Genomic DNA, 19,569 nt, shown 5'->3' with positions numbered 1-19,569 from the left:
TAAGGGTTTTCCAGGATTTACAAATAGAGGACCTGTCATCAATATCAGATCGGTTGGACCCCCGCCAATCGGCTGTACAGACAGGCCGCTCCGTGAGCCCTTAGACCTTCTAGGCCGTCACGTTTATCAGTCGCACAGCCTAGGTGCATTGAAGTGAATGGCGCTGAGCTGCAATACCAAACACATCCACTAAAATGGATGGCGCTGTGCTTGGTAAGCTACGAGGAGGCCACAGCACCCACGGGAATGGCTGATCTGCGGGGGAGCCGGGATCTCGTATTGATGACCCATCCTGAGGATAGGTCACAATATGTAAATCCCGGGAAACCCCTTTAGGGCTGTTTCACACAAGCGAGTTCATTGTGGGAATCGCGCTCCTTGTGTCAGCATGAGCCTCCGTTCTGGACTTGCAGGAGCGCATTATCATTATTAATGTGCCTGTGCTTGACCATATAGATACAGAATAGGGCTGCAAAGATTACTCGATTGAATCCAGTAATTCTACACAAAAAAATCCTCTGCACATTTTTTGCATCGAGGATTCGTTTGCGTCATGTGGCCATGGAGCACGAGTGAAGCACCGGCCCACACCACGCTGCACTGTACCCTGGCACATCATCAGGTTGTAGTGCACACAAGCGCGCACTATGACCCGACGCTGTGTGATGTCAGGACTACAGTGCACCGCGCGGAGAAGAAGATGGAGGAGCAGTGGAGTGGCGCCTACAGGAGAGGTAAGTGTTAAACTGGGACTGATGGTTAGGAGCGGAGATGGTGGCACTGGGGGAGCTGATGACATGGAGGACTGCTGGCATGGGGTGGTGACAGCACAGGGGGAGCTGATGGCACAGTGCTGATGGCATGGGGACAGCAGGCCTGCAATATATGGGAACCGGCCATGAGCACACTGTATCAGTGATGTGGACCCATTCACTTGAACGGGTCCGAAATCCGGAAGGAGCGGTGTGGAACAGAGGCACGGAAGCACTACGGAGTGCTTCCGTGGGGTTTCTCTCCGTGCCTCCGCACTGCAAAAAAATAGAACGTGTTCTATATTTTTTGTGGTGTGGACGGATCACGGACCCATTCAAGTTGAATAGGTCTGCATCCGTCTTCGGTAACCGCACGGATGGTGCCCGTGCATTGGGGACAGCAAATTGCAGTCCAAATGTACGGAACGGCTGGCACACATTCATGAGGCCTAAATCAGTATAAGGGTCCATTTAAACGTCCGCAAAATGGGTTCGCATCCGTTGCGCAATTTTGCAGAACAGGTGCAGACCCATTCATTTTCAATGGGGCATTTTCAATGGTGCTGTCCGCATCCGCACTTCCGTTCCCCCGCCCTGCAAAAAAATTGAACATGTCCTATTCTCGTCCGCAGCCACAGACAGGAAAAGGCATTTCTATCATAGTGCCGGCCATGTGTGGTCAGCAAAATGCGGAATGCACATGGCCAATATCCGTGTTTTGCAGATCCGCAAATCGGTTGCGGACGTGGGAATGGACCCTAATGCTGTGCCCTCCTGCAAGTCCAGAACAAAGGAACACACTGACACATGGACTCACTCATGTGAAACAGCCCTTAAAAGTCAGTGGTTAATAGGCAGCAATTTACCAAAGGAGACACAGAATTATGTACATATGTTTATGTTTATATAGCAAAGACACACCACTGCCATTTTTCGAGGGGGCAGGAGGTGTCTCCTCACAAGCTGCACATTTGGTTCAGCTCTTTTGGCTGTATTCACTGGTGGGGCACATCTCCTAATCCTGCCGATGGCGGTAGCTTAGACTATATACACTATGTACACTTGCAATGTGAGTTTTCATGGTGACTAGGCGATTTTCCTACATTCCTGGGGCGGGGGAGGGATCAAGTGTCCCATTTACTGTCATTGTACTTGTCTACTGAGGACTCATCCTCATGCTGTAACTCACAGGTAAGAGTCAGATACAGAGAGCTCCTATTGCGGCTTTTGTATGAGCGGATAACCCAGCTAAGTGTGTCTGTGGTAGAAAATACTGTGGGGGAGACTTGTCAAAACTGGCTTAGTTGCTCATAGCAACCAATCAGATTCCACCTTTCATATTACACAGCTCCTTTGGAAAATGAAAGGTGGAATCTGATTGGTTGCTATGGGCAACTAAGCCAGTTCTACTTTACATCAGTTTTGATAAATGACCCCCATTTTTACATGAATGAATGAGACGAGTAAATGTAAGATAGACGCACATACAGTGCAGTGGGCAACGCGTTGGTTAGCACTGGTACCGTGCAGCACTGGGTCCTGTGTTCACATCCAACGGAGTTTGTATGTTATCCCTGTGTTTGCGTGGGTTTCCTCTGGGTACTCCGGTTTCCTCCAACACCCCAACATACTGATAGGGACCTTAGATTGTGAGCCCCAGGGGCATTTTTAGGGTCTCAAAAGATCTGGGGCCAAAGCCCCAATAATTATGGCCCAGTTCTCTAAATCAACCCTCCCCCCACACTTTCCTGTACATGCTATGCAGCAGCACATACCTCTCACATCCAGAGCCTCCCAGGTGACATCTCCTCCAATGTAGATCTTCTCTGTCATCATCTTCTCAATTCGGTCCATACAACTTCTCTCAGCCGCCTCTTCTCTGCAGAGTGTGACACACAGACATCTTAGCTTCTCACATTTCTATCATCATCCCCCAACCTGGAGTCTCCACAGTGTTATCCTGCTGCTCGCTGTGCCCCCCAATACCCTCAAATACTATCCTGAAGAAAAATGAGTGCCCCCATAGTAATAGTGCTCCTCATAGTCCCACCAATAGTAATTCCCTTCTAGAATGCCCTCATTAGTAGAAGAGCCCTCCAGTATTAATAATACCCTCATACACCCCTCAGTAGTAATAAGGCCCCCCATAGTGCTCTTCGTAGAAATAAGATGGATCTATAAGTCTCTCCTATAGAGCCCCCGGTGGTCGTAATAAGAATGCCTATAGTGTCCCCTGGAATTATATACCCCTACAGTGCCCCCAGTATTTATACTGCCCCCTACTGTGTTACTGCTCAGCCTGAAGTGCCCCCAGTATTTATAATGCCCCCTGTAGTTATATTATTTCCTCCACCATACAGTCCTATGTAAATAACATCACACCATCTCTCCTGCCCCTCCAAAATACAGTCCCATGTAAATAACACTTCTTTTTTTTTGCGAGACAAGTTGTACTTTGGCACCACTTGAATAGGTGATGTATTTCGTGAGATAATCCCATTGCCGTGAAACATAGAAAATGCATAAAAACTAAGAAAAACAGCCACAGCTCGTCCTCCCTCATTTTCATGTTCTCTTCCTTATCCTATTTTGTCTTTGATTACAATTTTTAAAATTGAGAAATCTATAGAGAAATATTCTATATGCTTCAGGTGCTTTCTACATTTAGTGTTTCTTTTATGGAAATTTCACCAAAATGTGGGCTTTAACAAGTAGATGTACAGTAGTTTACAATATATTATAGGTTTAGGTTTTATTTATTTTTTTGTACTATTTTGGTTCTGTTGCACCAGAGGGTTAAAAGGAGGAAATAAATACAGTCAGTCAACAGACTAAGGGGTTGTTCAGTTTTTTTTTTTGTTCTTTAATTTCTTAATTTTCCCCTCAGTCAGCAGTAACTGAGGAAATCCATACTCCCTTGCTCTATGCCTCTCTGTTTCAGCTCCGGGGGTCTCGGACGGCTTCACTGGACTTTAGAATTTCTATACGAATGGGGTCTTGTGCGCTGCTGCAGCCAGCTCGTGATCCAATAGAGCTCAGTCATTGGCTCTAGCGGCGCACATGACGTCACTGCTGAGGGCAGGCATTGAATGCAGCAGCACACATGACCCCGTCTGTGCAGGGACGTTTACATGTAGGGACTAGAAGTTCAGTGAGCCATGTAGCCCGAACGTAGCGGTGGGGAGTTAATCTAGGTCCTGGTGGGGGAAGGGGAACTTTTAAAAAATAAAATAATTCTGGGCAAATAATATTCTAACCAGAAAGTCTATAGCCAACTAGCACTTTCATTACATCAGGCTGAGATATGTTGTAGTTGTGCCGACGTGACATAAGTTAGTGTTGTGTGGTTGGTAAGGGGTTAAGTAAACCAGTATAGCCACTGAAAAAGCAGGGCAAAGTGTAACAGGGAATAGCAGAGTATGCTCTTACTGGCAGCGAACAGACACCAGTCCTGGAAAACCTTGTAATCGTAGATGTAGGCTTCAGTGCACTCTCCACATTTTACTCTCGTTATTGCGTTTAGTTGGCACCCGGCCCCATCACTCACTGACTGGTAGGGATCCACAGGGAACCACGCTAATCGCTAAAGGTACCTTGGCGCCTTTTCTCTGCACAGGGATGCTCGTGACTATTTGCTGTGCAAAATTTATTTATTCATTTTTTTTAAAGTGGACCTTTCATGGGATTATGGGTTACTGTGCTTACCAGATAGGGCGGCCTCTACAGATACCAGCACTTTTATTTTATTTATTTTCTAAAATACCCCTCCAATCCGGCGCTGTTTCCCCCGCTGTTTTTGGCGCCTCATATGTTAATTTAGAGTATAGGCACAGGGAGGAGAAGACAGTTTTCTCAGTCTCCTCCTCCCTGTACCGATACTCTAAATTACCATATGAGGCACCAAAAACAGTGGAGGACATAGCGCTGGAACGGAGGGGTATTTTAGAAAAAAAAAGTCCTGACATCTTTAGGGTCCGCCCTATCTGTTAAACATACCAGTTTGTAACCCATAAACCCATGAAAGGTCCTAGTTCTTATCGCGACCTGCTATTGGCTGCCCCAGCGAACCCCTTCCCTTGACACCGGATGTTTTTATCCACGCGACAGGGAGATGCAGCGACAGCCGTGCCAGCGTCAGAAGCAGCGTGGGGAGCGGGGTAAGTATGACCAGTATGAGGGGCCTGGGCATTTGCATGCTCATAGATTTCTAGTGAATGTACCACTCTGCGGTCATGTCAAACATGTCTATTATGCATTGTTTACGCTATCGGTATGGACGTATACATGAGAGACAGTTTGCATTTCAAGTGAACTACGCAAAGCATAATGTGTCGCTGTTCTAAAAACCCGGAGGAGTGGCACATTCCTGCTCCTAAAGGAAATGCTACGTAAGCAACTCTGCTTTTCCACATCTGCAGATCTTTTGTGAAAGCATAGGCTATTGAAATGACCAATGTGATGTGCTACTAAGCGCCCAGAGTGATTAGTCCTCTCACCTCGTCTGATGCCAGCCGTCAGCCCACTATTCACAGATTATTGCGGTTGTATTACTTTATACTGTAACGATTCTTCTTTTTTTCCTTTAACAGCCTCGTAGCATGACCAATCCTTCCCAGTTCACTGAAATGCAACAGAACAGGGTTCTATCGGAAATGGACTGGAATCGGAAATGGGAAAACAGAGAAATTGGGTTTCACGAAAATGGTGTACACCCGTATGTATCTAAAGCTGGCGGTACACAGTGCAATGTTATATGACCTTGAATGTAATAATCCCGCTGACGATCAGGATGGCGCCATGAGACTGTCCAACATCTTGGAAAAACGTTTTGCCTTTCTGAAATTCCTCTGCTTGTTTTTACTAAAGTGGCAGATCACAGATATAGGGGTCTGAGAACAAGACCACTCACGGATCATAGGTGTCATGGATCTACTCTTAAAGGCTAACAAGAGGTTAGCCCCTATCCACTAGATAGGGTGTAACTGTTAGATTGATGGCAGTCCGACCCCCACCAGTCACGAGAACAAGGTTGTTTATTCAACAGACTTTTGGGTCCTTCAGGAGGTGGTCACACTATATTTCTATATATATATGAAGTTCAGTGGTCACTAGGACCGAAGTGTGACTTTTTCTCACCTCACTGACTAGTTTTTTTTATAAAACATACATTTTAATGGTTAATTTTAAAATATTTATTTATTTCCACTCTAAATTTAAAATTCCTCAAATATTGGAGAGATGGGAATTATGTATAGTACTGACAATGCGGACTTGTTGGGGTGCCTGATATCTTCTCAGGGCTGTCTCCCTTCTCTTCATGTATCCTACTCCTATCTGTCGTGCGGTTACCTGCACGCCATCCCCTGAAGAAGCCGTTTGTACGGCGAAACATGTAGGGATGCAGGAGTGACATTGATTTTTAGTTCAATATTGGAGAGAGGGGAACCCCAACAGGGGAGAAAGTGCATATAGTAAAATAAGAGCCGAGATATTAAATAGACTGACAGATAGGAGTAGGATACATGAAGAGAAGGGAGACAGCCCTGAGAAGATATCAGGCACCCCAACAAGTCCGCATTGTCAGTACTATACATAATTCCCATCTCTCCAATATTTGAGGAATTTTAAATTTAGAGTGGAAATAAATAAATATTTTAAAATGAACCATTAAAATGTACGAGAACAAGGTTGGTCCCCTGATTGATTGGAGCAATGCACACCAGCCCTCCATTCAAAGCCCTAGACTGCCGGAGATGCCCAAATACAGCACTTGGCTATTTCTGGGAGTCCCATAGAGTTTGAATAGAGAGGCAGCGCATGTGTTCTATTGAAACCTGAGGCACAGGACCCTCAGTCTCATGATTGGTGGGGGACACTCACTGATCTACCAATTAACTTCTATCCAGCGGATAGTGGTTAACCTCTTGTTACCGGAATACCCCTTTAATAAATGTCTTAGCAATATTGTATTGATGTATAAAATTGTCATCCTGACTTTTTTTTTTTTTTTTTATTCAGGTTACTAGCAGAATTCTTGAATGAAATGCAAGCCGGAAGGACGAAGCTGAACATCTTTTTCCCTCTCTGTGGCAAGGCGGTGGATATGAAATGGTATTTGTCTATAGTGCTGAGCTCCTATGGTAGCAAGGACTTGAATCCTATTAATAACTAGGATCTTCTGTGGTTTATCCTAGGCTGGCTGACATGGGCCATACTATTGTTGGGGTTGACGTCTGTGAAATTGGAATCAAGGAATTCTTTGCTGAACAGAACATCCCTCACACTGAAGAAGCTGTAGCTGGGATCCCTGGAGCTAAAGTATTTAAGGTTAGAGAACTGTTCCTGTGCAGGTGAGCCTATGCTCATGCTGCGTATGTGCTAGGAAAATCTCCCTGCGCAAATGATAAACCTAAGTCTCAGATCTATGCAGCTGTGTGCCATGGTATTGATGGGGGATAGTGAGCTGTGCTTTCTGATACAGTTAAAGGGATTGTGTCATCAGAAAATGACCTATTATTTAAATCAGGTTTTTATGTTAAAGGGGTTGGCCACTGTTGATCAGTGTATTTGTAAGATGACTTTATGGCACTTACTAATATAATCTCTGTTGATATTTTGCACCAATTCCTAAATTTTCAAAAGTATTCTCCCTTTTTGTGTTTTCCACATTGTCCTGTCCAGAAAAATGGCTGCTGATAGAGGGTCATGTGACCAGACAAATCACTCAGTTTCCTTTTGTTAAAATACAATAAAACTGCTCTAAACTCTCAACATTACAAGTGCAGATGGTAGATGTGGTGTATTGGTGTGGAGAAGGCTGAGTGATGTATCTGGAGTTATTTTTGCCTGGTCACATGACCCTCCATCAGTGGCCATATTATGGACAGGTGTCCGGTGTGGACAGAACAGAATATTTGCCCAACAAGGGGACATAAAGCAAACGGCAAGGAAAATCAACATTTCAACATATTAATAATTGTCATATAGTCAACTTACATGTACATTGGCCAAAGTAGCTAGAAAGTGGCCAACCCCTGTAAAGAAGCACTCTGGGCTATATTGTGCAGGATAGGCCTATATTAAAGAATAAGATAGAGGCTCTTGTGTTTGCATGTGTATACCTGTTTTATCTAATGTGTAATTTGTGGGCTGTCTGACATCTTAATTCCTTCCCCCCTCAGATGTGGGTTTCCTAATCAATAATATATTTCCCATCATACCTGGTTTGGTAGAGACAGAGGGGGGCAGAGTCTAATCTCACTGCATTGCTCTGTGTTCTCTGAGGGCAGCCATGACAGATCAGTGACAGTTGCTATACCCTCACACTGCAGGGTCTCCATGTTTTCATATGTGATACAGCTTGAGCCTGTCTCCCCTCTCTGACCTGTTATCTCTCCCCTGTCAGCTCTTACATGCAGGAGGCTGTGTAAAGCTACATTTTGTAGAACTACACTGGAGAGTCAGCACACACAGATAGTACAGACAGGCAGTGTGAGTCAGGAGGTTTATATAACTTCAACTAATCACTGTATACACTCACCTACTATATACCTACTATATATATTGTAAGGGATCGTCTCTTTTCAGGGGTGCATTTATTTTGACAGTCTTCTTATAAAGGATAGTCCAGTTATACATCACTGGGTGGGGTGAGGTTCCCGCACCGCCAACACTTAAAACACAAATAAACTCCTGCCTGTCTAGGCGCTACCTAAACACAATACGTCCCTATCTCAATCATAGAGATCAGTTCACACATGGACAACATATGCAGCTTTCCTCAGCCAACATCAATACTGCAGCCTCAAGGCTGTGGCAACTCCAGTACCTTTTTGGGGGAGTGTGGCCCAGTAGTCCTCCAGATGCTGGGGGTGCAACCCTCGTTCTCTAGGTGTCGCTAGGTCCTCCAAACCTCAGGCTATTCAAAGCCTTGTGGCCCCTCAGTCCTCCTGACTGAGACCACATACAGAGCCTCTGCTTCACAAAACAGTCTCGCTCTCCCTCCCCAGACTGACCTACTCTGAAGCGCTTTATGCCAGTCTGATTACAGCAAGCCTCACCTTGATCACCTCAGGTAGAAAGGAAAACCCGTACTGGAAGGGTGTGGATTGGGAACTCCCTCTACCAGGCCTAGCCACCAGTCCAAGTAAAATCCAGCCCAGAAAATGTATACAGAAATGTCTCAGCAAACTATGCTTTGCTGAGACTACTACCACTCTCTGGATTTTACCCGTCTCACCCATCTGAGGTACCTGAAGTGGGACAACACACCTTCCAGCACTGTTCACATTACCACAATATATATGCACTCCGGATCCTTTTGATAAGGGAGATCTTCAGGGTAGAGACTGATTCTTTTGATAAGGGAGATCTTCAGGGTAGAGACCGAGTTCCCTTTTTTTTTTTTTTTTTTTTTCTTAACTCGTTTTATTGAAGTATAGCAAACAAGCAGTGGTACATTACAGACATCAAGGTATCACAATGTGCATTTTGTCAAACATACATCTGTAAATCACATGAATAGAGCAATGCTTTACATAGATTCACCTTTAAGTAAAGGTGAGATACATGGCAAAACAATATATAGTCATAAGATGAGGAACCCCGAACAGAAGAGGCAATACTACACATAGTGCATAGCGACGCAAGGCTTAAACTGAAAAAAACTAGACACTGGGATACATATGGGCCGAAGAAACTGTCAGCTGAGACGAGCACCACGGCCCCAAAATTCTCTCCAATTTTTGAGGGCATTTCTTGTGTGTGGACATTATTTTCTCCATAGGAATAGTTTGATTTACCAGAGCCTTCCACTGACTGACCGTAGCCGGTCTCTCTGCAATCCACCGAAGAGCAACTGCCTTTCTAGCGAGGAAAAGCATTTCCCTCAGGAAAATATATACATAATGTGAGCAAAAGTCATCCTCGACTATCCCTAAAAGACAAACCTTAGGGCAAATCTCCAAACCGCCAGGAATCGTAGTGGACAGAACTGCCACTACATCCCTCCAAAATGAGTGAAGATATTCTCAGTCCCACATAATATGCCAGAAATCCGCGTTCCCTTGCGCGCATCTCTGGCATCTGGTATGGGATAACCTGCCCATTTTAAATAGTCTGGTCGGAGTAAGATAACACCTATGCAATATAAATAATTGTATCAATCTATTGTTGAGAGACGGTGAGACACCAACAGAAGCTGTTAAAGCCTCACTCCACTCTTCCGTAGTGAGGTGAGGAATGTTTCCTCTCCATCTACTCTCCACAGCCAAACGTGTTAGCAACATTTTAAGGTCAAGGAGATGTGTGTAGAGATCGGAAACCATACCCTTCGGGCCCTGGGTCTTAAGGATACCAATTAGCGGATAGGTGGATATAGATCTTTTAATAATGTGAAACTGCATTTGGAGGGCATGTCGCAGCTGCAGATATCTAAAGAAGTACGGGCGGGTAATCCCTGAGTGAACGAAAATAAGACTCCGTTCTCGTACAGGTCCCATAAAGTGAACACTCCATGGCCTTTCCATATATTTTCCTCTTCACAGTGTAGTAAATGAGGGAACATCATATTGTTCCACAAAGGAATAACATCTGGCAGATCACTATACTGCTGAAGCTTTGCAGCTCTCCAAACCTGGTGCGCAAATGTTGCTGCAAGTAATATTCAGAATTAGGAAGTGTGGTTTGTGACACCCATTGCACTAAGAATCGCAATTGACCAGCAAGGAAATAAAAATATAGGTCAGGCAAGGCCACTCCGCCTTGTTGCCAACTTCTTTGCACGGTATTCAATGCTAGTTTCGGTCTTTCTTTGCCCCAAATAAAGGTGGCCGTTATAGAGTGCAATCGGTCAAAGAAGTTACGGGGAATCGGGGTGCAAGCATGTTCTAGCAGATATAGCGCTTTAGGCAATAAAATCATTTTAATCAGGTTCAGTCTCCCAATGGTAGATATGGGGAGAGTACCCCAGGACTTGAACTTGTCTATAAAATAAGATTCAATGGGAACAATATTTAAATAGTGGGATAGGAGGGGATCTTTTGTAATGATGATGCCCAGATATTTAAACCGGTCTACAACCATTAGATTGTGATAAACAGAAGGCCACTCTGGGGACCACAATGGCATAAGAGCCGATTTGGTCCAGTTGATTCGAAGACCAGAGAAAAAACCGAATTGCTCTATGAGGTCTATCGCTCTGGGCAACTATGTCTCCACCTCATCCATATATAAAATTAGATCATCTGCATAGGGACCTAGCCTGTCTTTTCTGTTTCCCATAGATATCCCTTTAAATATTGGGCCTTGGCGGATTCTAAGCGCCAAGTGTTCAATAGCTACCTCGAACAGAAGGGGAGACAGTGGGTTCCCCTGTGTAGCTGGAAAGTTGGTGATAATGAGCCGTTAATTAGAATGTTGGCCATAGGTGTCTTATACAGAATATTAACCCACTGGATAAAAACCGGGCCAAAACCAAAACATTTTAAGGCCTGCACCAGATAGGGCCACTCAACAGAATCCAACGCAGCTAAGGCCCATTGTTTTTGTCCTGCACACCCAAGTTGTGAGATGACCTGTGCCCGCCTAATGTTGCTAGATGTAGACCAACCGGGGATAAAACCCATATGATTCTCATGTATTATGGAGGTTATCACCTTATTCAGTCTATTCGCCAATACTTTAGTTAGAATTTTGTAATCTAAATTCAACATAGATATTGGCGATAAGAACCGCACTCCAGGGAGCTCTTGTCAGGCTTTAGCAGTACAACAATAGAGGCATCATACAACGACTCAGGAAGGCGGCCCCTTTCAAAAGAAGAAATATACATATTTAGTAATTGTGGCCCTAAAACATCCACATATTTGGAATAGACTTCTAGCTGTATACCATCCGGGCCTGGGGATTTCCCTAGATTTAATCCCTTGATCGCCTCATTAATCTCTTCTAGGGTGATTGTCTCATCTAACAGTTCCCTGTCCAGAGTGGATAATTGTGGATACGACACTTCCTGAAGCTATGCCTCCAGGGTGGACGTAGAGTACTGAATTACAGATCCATATAAGTCCTGATAGAACTCCCTGAATCTGCCCAACACTCCGTCCGACTCTTCAATCAGGTCTCCCTTAACACCTGCAATACGCAGTATTGGAGGAGCCATGCTATTTCTACGTATCACCTGTGCCAGTACCTCACCCGTTTTATTACCTTGTTACTTTTTTTTCTTTCAAGTGTGTCATATATAGTCTCCCCTTCATTATCCAGTCCGTCCTGTTTTCCTCTGTAGGATCAGAGGTATATTTACGTTCAGCAATTCTACACTGAATGCCCAACTCCTCCTCTCTACGGTGGGAGAATGTCTTAATATACGAGATGGAGGATTTAAGGCATCCACGCAGGAAGGCCTTCAAGGTCTCCCACAGTAAGGGAGGGTCAACGTCAACTATATTAACTTCAAGAAAAGCATTAAGTTGATCTGGGATGCAATCATTCACATTCATCAAGGATAGCCAGAACGGGTGAATGCGCAGCTTGGGGCCACAGCTGACCTCACCAGATAAAACGGTCGTCGCTATAATAGGTGCATGGTCAAAAGGACCTTAAGCATCATACTGCACTTCTTGTATCGCTATAAAAGTATTAGCAGTGCCAATCAAATAATCTATTCTAGATAACGCTTCCTTAGAAGGAATAAAACAGGAATATTCTGTATGACGTGGGAATTTTTCCCTCCACAAATCCAACCACCGAACTCTGAAAGGAATCTCGCAAGGAAGGTATTAGACGGATTGTGAAACCTGTCCAAAGATTCGTCCAACACCATGTTAAGATCGCCCATACAGAGTAGTCTTGCACAGGGAAATTGTGCTGCAAAACCCGCCACCGCTTGTAACAGAGAGAGATTAGCAGGAGGAGGATTATATAGATTTTGTACAACATATGGAACACCATTAATATGAGCGTAAGAAAAAACATATTTCCCCTCAGGGTCAACAATCGCCTGATATAGTTCCCACCGAACCGTGCGGTGTATCAACAAAGACACCCCCTCTGGAGTAGGGGTTCCCAAATAGGCTTTCCAACCACTGTACCCAGGGTTTTTAACTCTCCCTCTTGTACCAGCTGTAAGATGGGTTTCCTTCAAACCTAGAATATGTGGGGCGTAATTACGGATATGTGTGAATACTGCCATGAGTTTTCTGGGACCTCCTAGACCTCTCACATTCCAAGACATCACTCTGATATTCGCCATGGGTACCGTTGAATATCATAGTGAGGATGAGGACCTGACAAATGATTTCTGCTATCAAAAGCGGCAAATGATAGATATACATTGCAGTACTGTACCTTGCTCTAGAAACAATGAATAACACATAACATAACCATATTACCCATAACTTTGGGTATAGAACATGAATAGGAGTAATATACACAGTGACCATTTGCACGGGGGACCTGCACAGTGTAGGAAGATGTTATACTAGTGCAGGTATAAGAACTGACTCCCCATACCAGTATGATCTCTTGCAAACCAGAATGATGATGATCAGAACTGAAGAACAGTGTCCATGGACTGACCGACATCACAGACTCAGTACATTACCAAGCTCTGGTGTATGATCGATGCATATCAAAAAGAAAGAAAAGAGTCACAACTGCAACTCCGTCAGTCCCAGCGAAAAGCAGAAATGTGGGGCCCTTCAAATCCTCAGAGGGACTCACTTGGGAGAAGAACTGTGTGGTCTCCTGGAAAGCCAGTCCTCAGCTTCACAATTCACAGTAATGGTTGAAGATAAATATGTTGTAGGAACAATTAAACTGTATCACTGATTTCTTTTCCTACTTTAAAACTTAACTTTTATCAGATAATATATATAAAATATATGTCCCACAGTAATAGTAATGATGACTGCATGGAGAAGAAAAACATACATAACTTTGCTCAGACGTAAATTCCTAGGTACTGCGTATATGCATGTAACACATTGGTTTATGCATGCACATACGTAGTCCTATCGCATAAATATAATACAATGGTTTGACCATTTATTGTGATCCCCACTCACGGTTTGTTGATTGTGCCAGATGTGATCAGGATATTCCGGCCACTTGAGTGATCAGGGGGGTCTGTGGTGGTTACCGTTGTCTGCTGAAACAAATTGGTTCCAGGTAAAGTTCAGTTGCTAAATAGCTTGAGTCAGTAGGTCAGACAGGTAGGAGGATGTCCCTAATAGACTATTTTTCTCCTGCCTAAAAGCGGAGAGGTCTCCCGCCTAAATGCGGGAGAATCGCCCCCTGCGGGGCGACCCCACTTCTCGGTGGCTGTCCCTGCTGTTCTGGCCCTGTTGCTGTCTCCTAAAGCTGGCCTGTTAGGATGTTTCTTCCAAACGTATTTTCCTTCTTTCAAAGGTATTTCCCGACGCGTTTCCTCTGCCAGATGATGCTAACAGATTCATCAGGGGTGTAGTGGATAGTTTAGATGGTATAATAACCGTCAGCTCGATCGCTTATTTGGTGGTGTCCCAGCTAGATTGCAGTTCAGAATGAGGTCTGTGACTGCCCCCTTATATATACCATTATATCAGGTCTAATTAATGTGTTTAATTGCTCACGTACCCTTTCTTATTTTCCTCGTTTCCCTTTTTGTTTCCGGCGTGCGTTCCATTTGGGTTAGAGGCGGATACGGAAATACGTCACAAAGACTAAAAAACCTTCACCAGTAGTGTCACTAATAAAACATACACCATCAGGGATTTTGCAAACTGCAAAACCACGGGGGTGGTATACTTATGCACATGTACTTGTAATCTTCAGTACGTAGGCAAGACCAAAAGAGAACTCAGGAGGAGGATTGGAGATCATTTGGGAGATATCAGACACCAACGGGACACCCCAATTGCTAGACATATTCAGATCTGTCATGATGGAGACTCCAGGGTATTAAAATTTTGTGTCATAGAGGTGATTCGTCCATCTCCCAGAGGTGGCGACCTCAACAGAAAAATATTACAGAAAGAGACTGAGTGGACTCACAGGTTAAAGACAGTTAGTCCGCTCGGCCTAAATGAGATTTTGTCCTTTGGATGTTTCATTTAGGCCCGGCGCGTCCAGAATACTCAAATCCACTTGACAAGTGTAAAGATAATAATAATAATACATATACGGAACAGGAACCATACTATATCTACCGAGATAGGTAATAGTCACAACTATCAAGAAGTAGGAGGGTTGGGAATCAATAAAGGCCCAGGATATATCATGAATTATGTTTATAATGTCTTAATTCCAGGACCGATCTCCCTCCCACTCCCATAAAAGTCCCCCATTTATGCACCAGTATACCCCTCAACATAGATATACCTGAGGCCTTGTGTGTATATGTTGCTATATGTATATACGTTGCTGTGTGTATGTGTGAGTACATGTATGTACACAGATATATGTATATATATATGGATGTATGTACAGTCATGTGAAAAAATTAGGACACCCTTTGAAAGCATGTGGTTTTTTGTAACATTTTTAATAAAAGGTTATTTCATCTCCGTTTCAACAATACAGAGAGATTAAAGTAATCCAACTAAACAAAGAAAACTGAAGAAAAGTCTTTTCAAGATCTTCTGTAAATGTCATTCTACAAAAATGCCTATTCTAACTGAGGAAAAAGATAGGACACCCTCACATGTATTCCCTCTTAAATTGGCTCAGATCTCACACAGGTATATCACACCAGGTGCACATAATTAGTAGATCGTTACTCTGCATGTTGAATGAGGCTTGCCCTATTTAAACCTCAGACATTTAGTTTGGTGTGCTCCTGACTGTTGAAGTGAGAGTGAGCACCATGGTGAGAGCAAAAGAGCTGTCAGAGGACTTCAGAAAAAAGATTGTAGCAGCCTATGAGTCTGGGAAGGGATTTAAAAAGATCTCAAAAGATTTTGAAATCAGCCATTCCACTGTCCGGAAGATAGTCTACAAGTGGAGGGCTTTCAAAACAACTGCCAACATGCCCAGGACTGGTCGCCCCAGCAAGTTCACCCCAAGAGCAGACCGCAAGATGCTAAAAGAGGTCTCCAAAAACCCTAAAGTGTCCTCTCGAGAACTACAGCAGGCTCTGGCTACTGTTGATGTAGAAGTACATGCCTCTACAATCAGAAAGAGACTGTACAAGTTTAACTTGCATGGGAGGTGTGCAAGGAGGAAACCTTTGCTTTCCAAGAGAAACATCGAGGCCAGACTGACATTTGCCAGAGATAAAGTTGACAAAGACCAGGACTTCTGGAATAATGTTCTTTGGACAGATGAGTCCAAAATTGAATTATTTGGACACAACAGCAGAGGACATGTTTGGCGTAAACCAAACACAGCATTCCAAGAAAAGAACCTCATACCAACTGTGAAGCATGGAGGTGGAAGTGTCATGGTTTGGGGCTGCTTTGCTGCAGCAGGACCTGGTCAGCTCACCATCATAGAATCCACGCTGAATTCTACTGTGTATCAGAAGGTGCTTGAAGAACATGTGAGACCATCAGTTAGAAAATTAAAGCTGAAGCGGAACTGGACCATGCAACATGACAATGACCCAAAACATACTAGTAAATCAACCAAAGATTGGCTGAAAGAGAAGAAATGGAGAGTCCTGGAATGGCCAAGTCAAAGTCCAGATTTGAATCCCATTGAGATGCTGTGGGGTGACTTGAAAAGGGCTGTACGTGCAAGAAACCCCTCAAACATCTCACAGCTGAAAAAGTTCTGCATTGAGGAGTGGGGTAAAATTTCCTCAGACCGATGTCGAAGACTGGTAGATGGCTACAAGAACCGTCTCACTGCAGTTATTTCAGCCAAAGGAGGTAACACTCGCTATTAGGGGCAAGGGTGTCCTATCTTTTTCCTCAGTTAGAATAGGCATTTTTGTAGAATGACATTTACAGAAGATCTTGAAAAGACTTTTCTTCAGTTTTCTTTGTTTAGTTGGATTACTTTAATCTCTCTGTATTGTTGAAACGGAGATGAAATAACCTTTTATTAAAAATGTTACAAAAAACCACATGCTTTCAAAGGGTGTCCTAATTTTTTCACATGACTGTATGTGTGTATACAGAAGTATATGTAAAAATAGACAACAAGAAGAAATTGAATTGGACCGGGATGTAGTAAAATTGTTTGATATGGAACCAATATGACAGACCATATCATCTATACCTGGACTTTCTCTAATACTGCACATATACACAGATATAAACAAATATGCTTTGTTCACTACCGGGCCTACTTGATGGAAGGAGTCAGATATACATCTCTCCTCTCCAATCACCTTGACGCTTTAATATGACGTCAATGCGCTCCACAGTAACATGGATCATTATCCAGCGACGCCGATGCGTTTCACACTAAACGCGTGGCGTCATAAGCATAAGTATCAGCTGACTGGACGCGACATGCACGTGATACGCGACGTGCACGTGGTGCGTTCCACGGGGCCTGGTAAAACAATGCACAATGCGCATGCGTACAGTGACGTATTTCCGTATCCGCCTCTAACCCAAATGGAACGCACGCCGGAAACAAAAAGGGAAACGAGGAAAATAAGAAAGGGTACGTGAGCAATTAAACACATTAATTAGACCTGATATAATGGTATATATAAGGGGGCAGTCACAGACCTCATTCTGGACTGCAATCTAGCTGGGACACCACCAAATAAGCGATCGAGCTGACGGTTATTATACCATCTAAACTATCCACTACACCCCTGATGAATCTGTTAGCATCATCTGGCAGAGGAAACGCGTCGGGAAATACCTTTGAAAGAAGGAAAATACGTTTGGAAGAAACATCCTAACAGGCCAGCTTTAGGAGACAGCAACAGGGCCAGAACAGCAGGGACAGCCACCGAGAAGTGGGGTCGCCCCGCAGGGGGTGATTCTCCCGCATTTAGGCGGGAGACCTCTCCGCTTTTAGGCAGGAGAAAAATAGTCTATTAGGGACATCCTCCTACCTGTCTGACCTACTGACTCAAGCTATTTAGCAACTGAACTTTACCTGGAACCAATTTGTTTCAGCAGACAACGGTAACCACCACAGACCCCCCTGATCACTCAAGTGGCCAGAATATCCTGATCACATCTGGCACAATCAACAAACCGGGAGTGGGGATCACAATAAATGGTCAAACCATTGTATTATATTTATGCGATAGGACTACGTATGTGCATGCATAAACCAATGTGTTACATGCATATACGCAGTACCTAGGAATTTACGTCTGAGCAAAGTTACGTATGTTTTTCTTCTCCATGCAGTCATCATTACTATTACTGTGGGACATATATTTTATATATATTATCTGATAAAAGTTAAGTTTTAAAGTAGGAAAAGAAATCAGTGATACAGTCCTCAGCTTCCCGGAGATTGGAGAAAAACACTGATCTCCCGCCATCAACCACTCTCAGGCGTGCCGGGTACATAGAATATTGGAGATTGAGATCCTGTAGACGTTTCTTGATGGAGACAAAAGTGGCGCACTTTTTCTGTAATTCGGCTGAGAAATCCGGATATAGGGAGATACTCGCAGAGCCGAAGGTGATGGTTTGCTTGATCCTGGCTTGAGATAAAATGAGATCTCTATCACGCCAATTAAGCAGGCAGGCTAGGGGGGGGGTCTTGGAGAAGCACCAAGAGGAGGTGTCCTGGCTGGGACACGGTGTGCCCTTTCCACGGCATATGCGGATGAAAAGGTTGCTTCGGGGAAAGTAGATCTAAACCATCCCTCCAGGAAGGCTGCCGGATCCGATCCCTCCGACCTTTCCAGCATGCCTAGAATGCGCACATTATTGCGCCGCATGCAATTTTCCAGGTCATCGCATTTTTGTTGCCATAAGTCCATCGAGCTCTCCACGGCAGCGATTCTGACAGGTAGGGGTCTGGTTGAGTCTTCCAGGTCCGAGACACATGTTTAAGTAAGTTTGACGCGTTCTCGAAGTTGCTGGACATCATGACGCAGGAGCCCTAGGTCGACTCTAACCTCCTCTATCTTCCCTGTAAGGGATGACTGACAGCCGGTGATCACTGCCATCAGCTGCATGTGAGAAGTTTGCAGCGTGAGCTCAGGTTCAGCCTGTGCTTCAGAAGGGAGCTGCTGCGCTGTTTGTCCCCTGGTTTGTGGAGCACATGTGAGAGATGAAACGGCGGCTCCATGTTGAGACTCCTACCGGGAATATTCTTTAAGGTGCTCTGCTGCCATTTGGGCTTTGCTGGGGCTCATGTCTCACCTCTGTAGCTTCTGACTTCTTGGGGACACTGTTTAGGTGCAAGTGAGGAGAATGCAGGATGGCTCAGGATAATCAACGAGAGTCGGAGCCGCTCTCAGACACGTCCGGCCATGATAGCGGTAGAACACGTGTCCTTATCTATATTTTTAAAACATCCTAAAGTCATGCAGTTTTAGCACCAGCCACTAGGCCTATAATAGTTAAAACTTTCTGTTCTTTGAGGGCATCTACATGGGCCATAGACACAGTAGACTGGGGGGACCTTATTCACTTCTATTGGATAAGGAGGAAGTACATAAGCTGCAACATCACCTGTTGCCAATGTTGGAACCTGTGTTCTTTTAGGCCTTATGCAAACAACCTTTGTTTTTGTCCGCATCCGAGATGCGTTTTTTGCGACTTGGATGCGAACCCATGCACTTCAATGTTGCTCCATTCCGCAGCCCCGCAAAAAAATATAATAAATAGTCAGATGCAGTGTGAAACTAGTCTTACTGGAATAACTAGTCTTGATTTACCGTATTTTTTGCCCTATAAGACGCACT

At 44.2% G+C, this 19,569-nt stretch overlaps 2 protein-coding genes across 6 annotated transcripts in view; one reads left to right on the top strand and one right to left on the bottom strand.

Moving 5' to 3' along the window:
- Positions 1-2,579, bottom strand: part of KDM1B (lysine demethylase 1B) — a 63,964-nt gene extending 61,385 nt beyond the window's left edge. Inside the window, exon 1 of the mRNA XM_044293033.1 lies at positions 2,528-2,579. The gene's annotated coding sequence lies outside the window, so the exon portion shown is untranslated. The remainder of the gene's footprint in view (positions 1-2,527) is intronic.
- TPMT (thiopurine S-methyltransferase) overlaps positions 1-19,569 on the top strand; it is a 33,782-nt gene that overhangs the window by 2,499 nt on the left and 11,714 nt on the right. For 3 of the 5 annotated variants that reach the window (XM_044293040.1, XM_044293036.1, XM_044293037.1), the window contains exons 2-4: positions 5,342-5,466; positions 6,771-6,863; positions 6,947-7,079. In XM_044293040.1, coding sequence (XP_044148975.1) covers positions 5,351-5,466; positions 6,771-6,863; positions 6,947-7,079 — 342 coding nt within the window. In that variant the 5' untranslated portion in view covers positions 5,342-5,350. Of the gene's footprint in view, positions 1-1,890; positions 1,944-4,174; positions 4,342-5,341; positions 5,467-6,770; positions 6,864-6,946; positions 7,080-19,569 lie in introns of those variants that run through there. The other 2 variants (XM_044293039.1, XM_044293038.1) reach the window with 2 other exon arrangements.

Source organism: Bufo gargarizans, chromosome 5 (genome assembly GCF_014858855.1).
Source record: "Bufo gargarizans isolate SCDJY-AF-19 chromosome 5, ASM1485885v1, whole genome shotgun sequence".
Taxonomy (NCBI): domain Eukaryota; kingdom Metazoa; phylum Chordata; class Amphibia; order Anura; family Bufonidae; genus Bufo; species Bufo gargarizans.
Note: the sequence above shows the minus strand (reverse complement) of the source record. Positions and strands in the feature narration are given on the sequence as shown.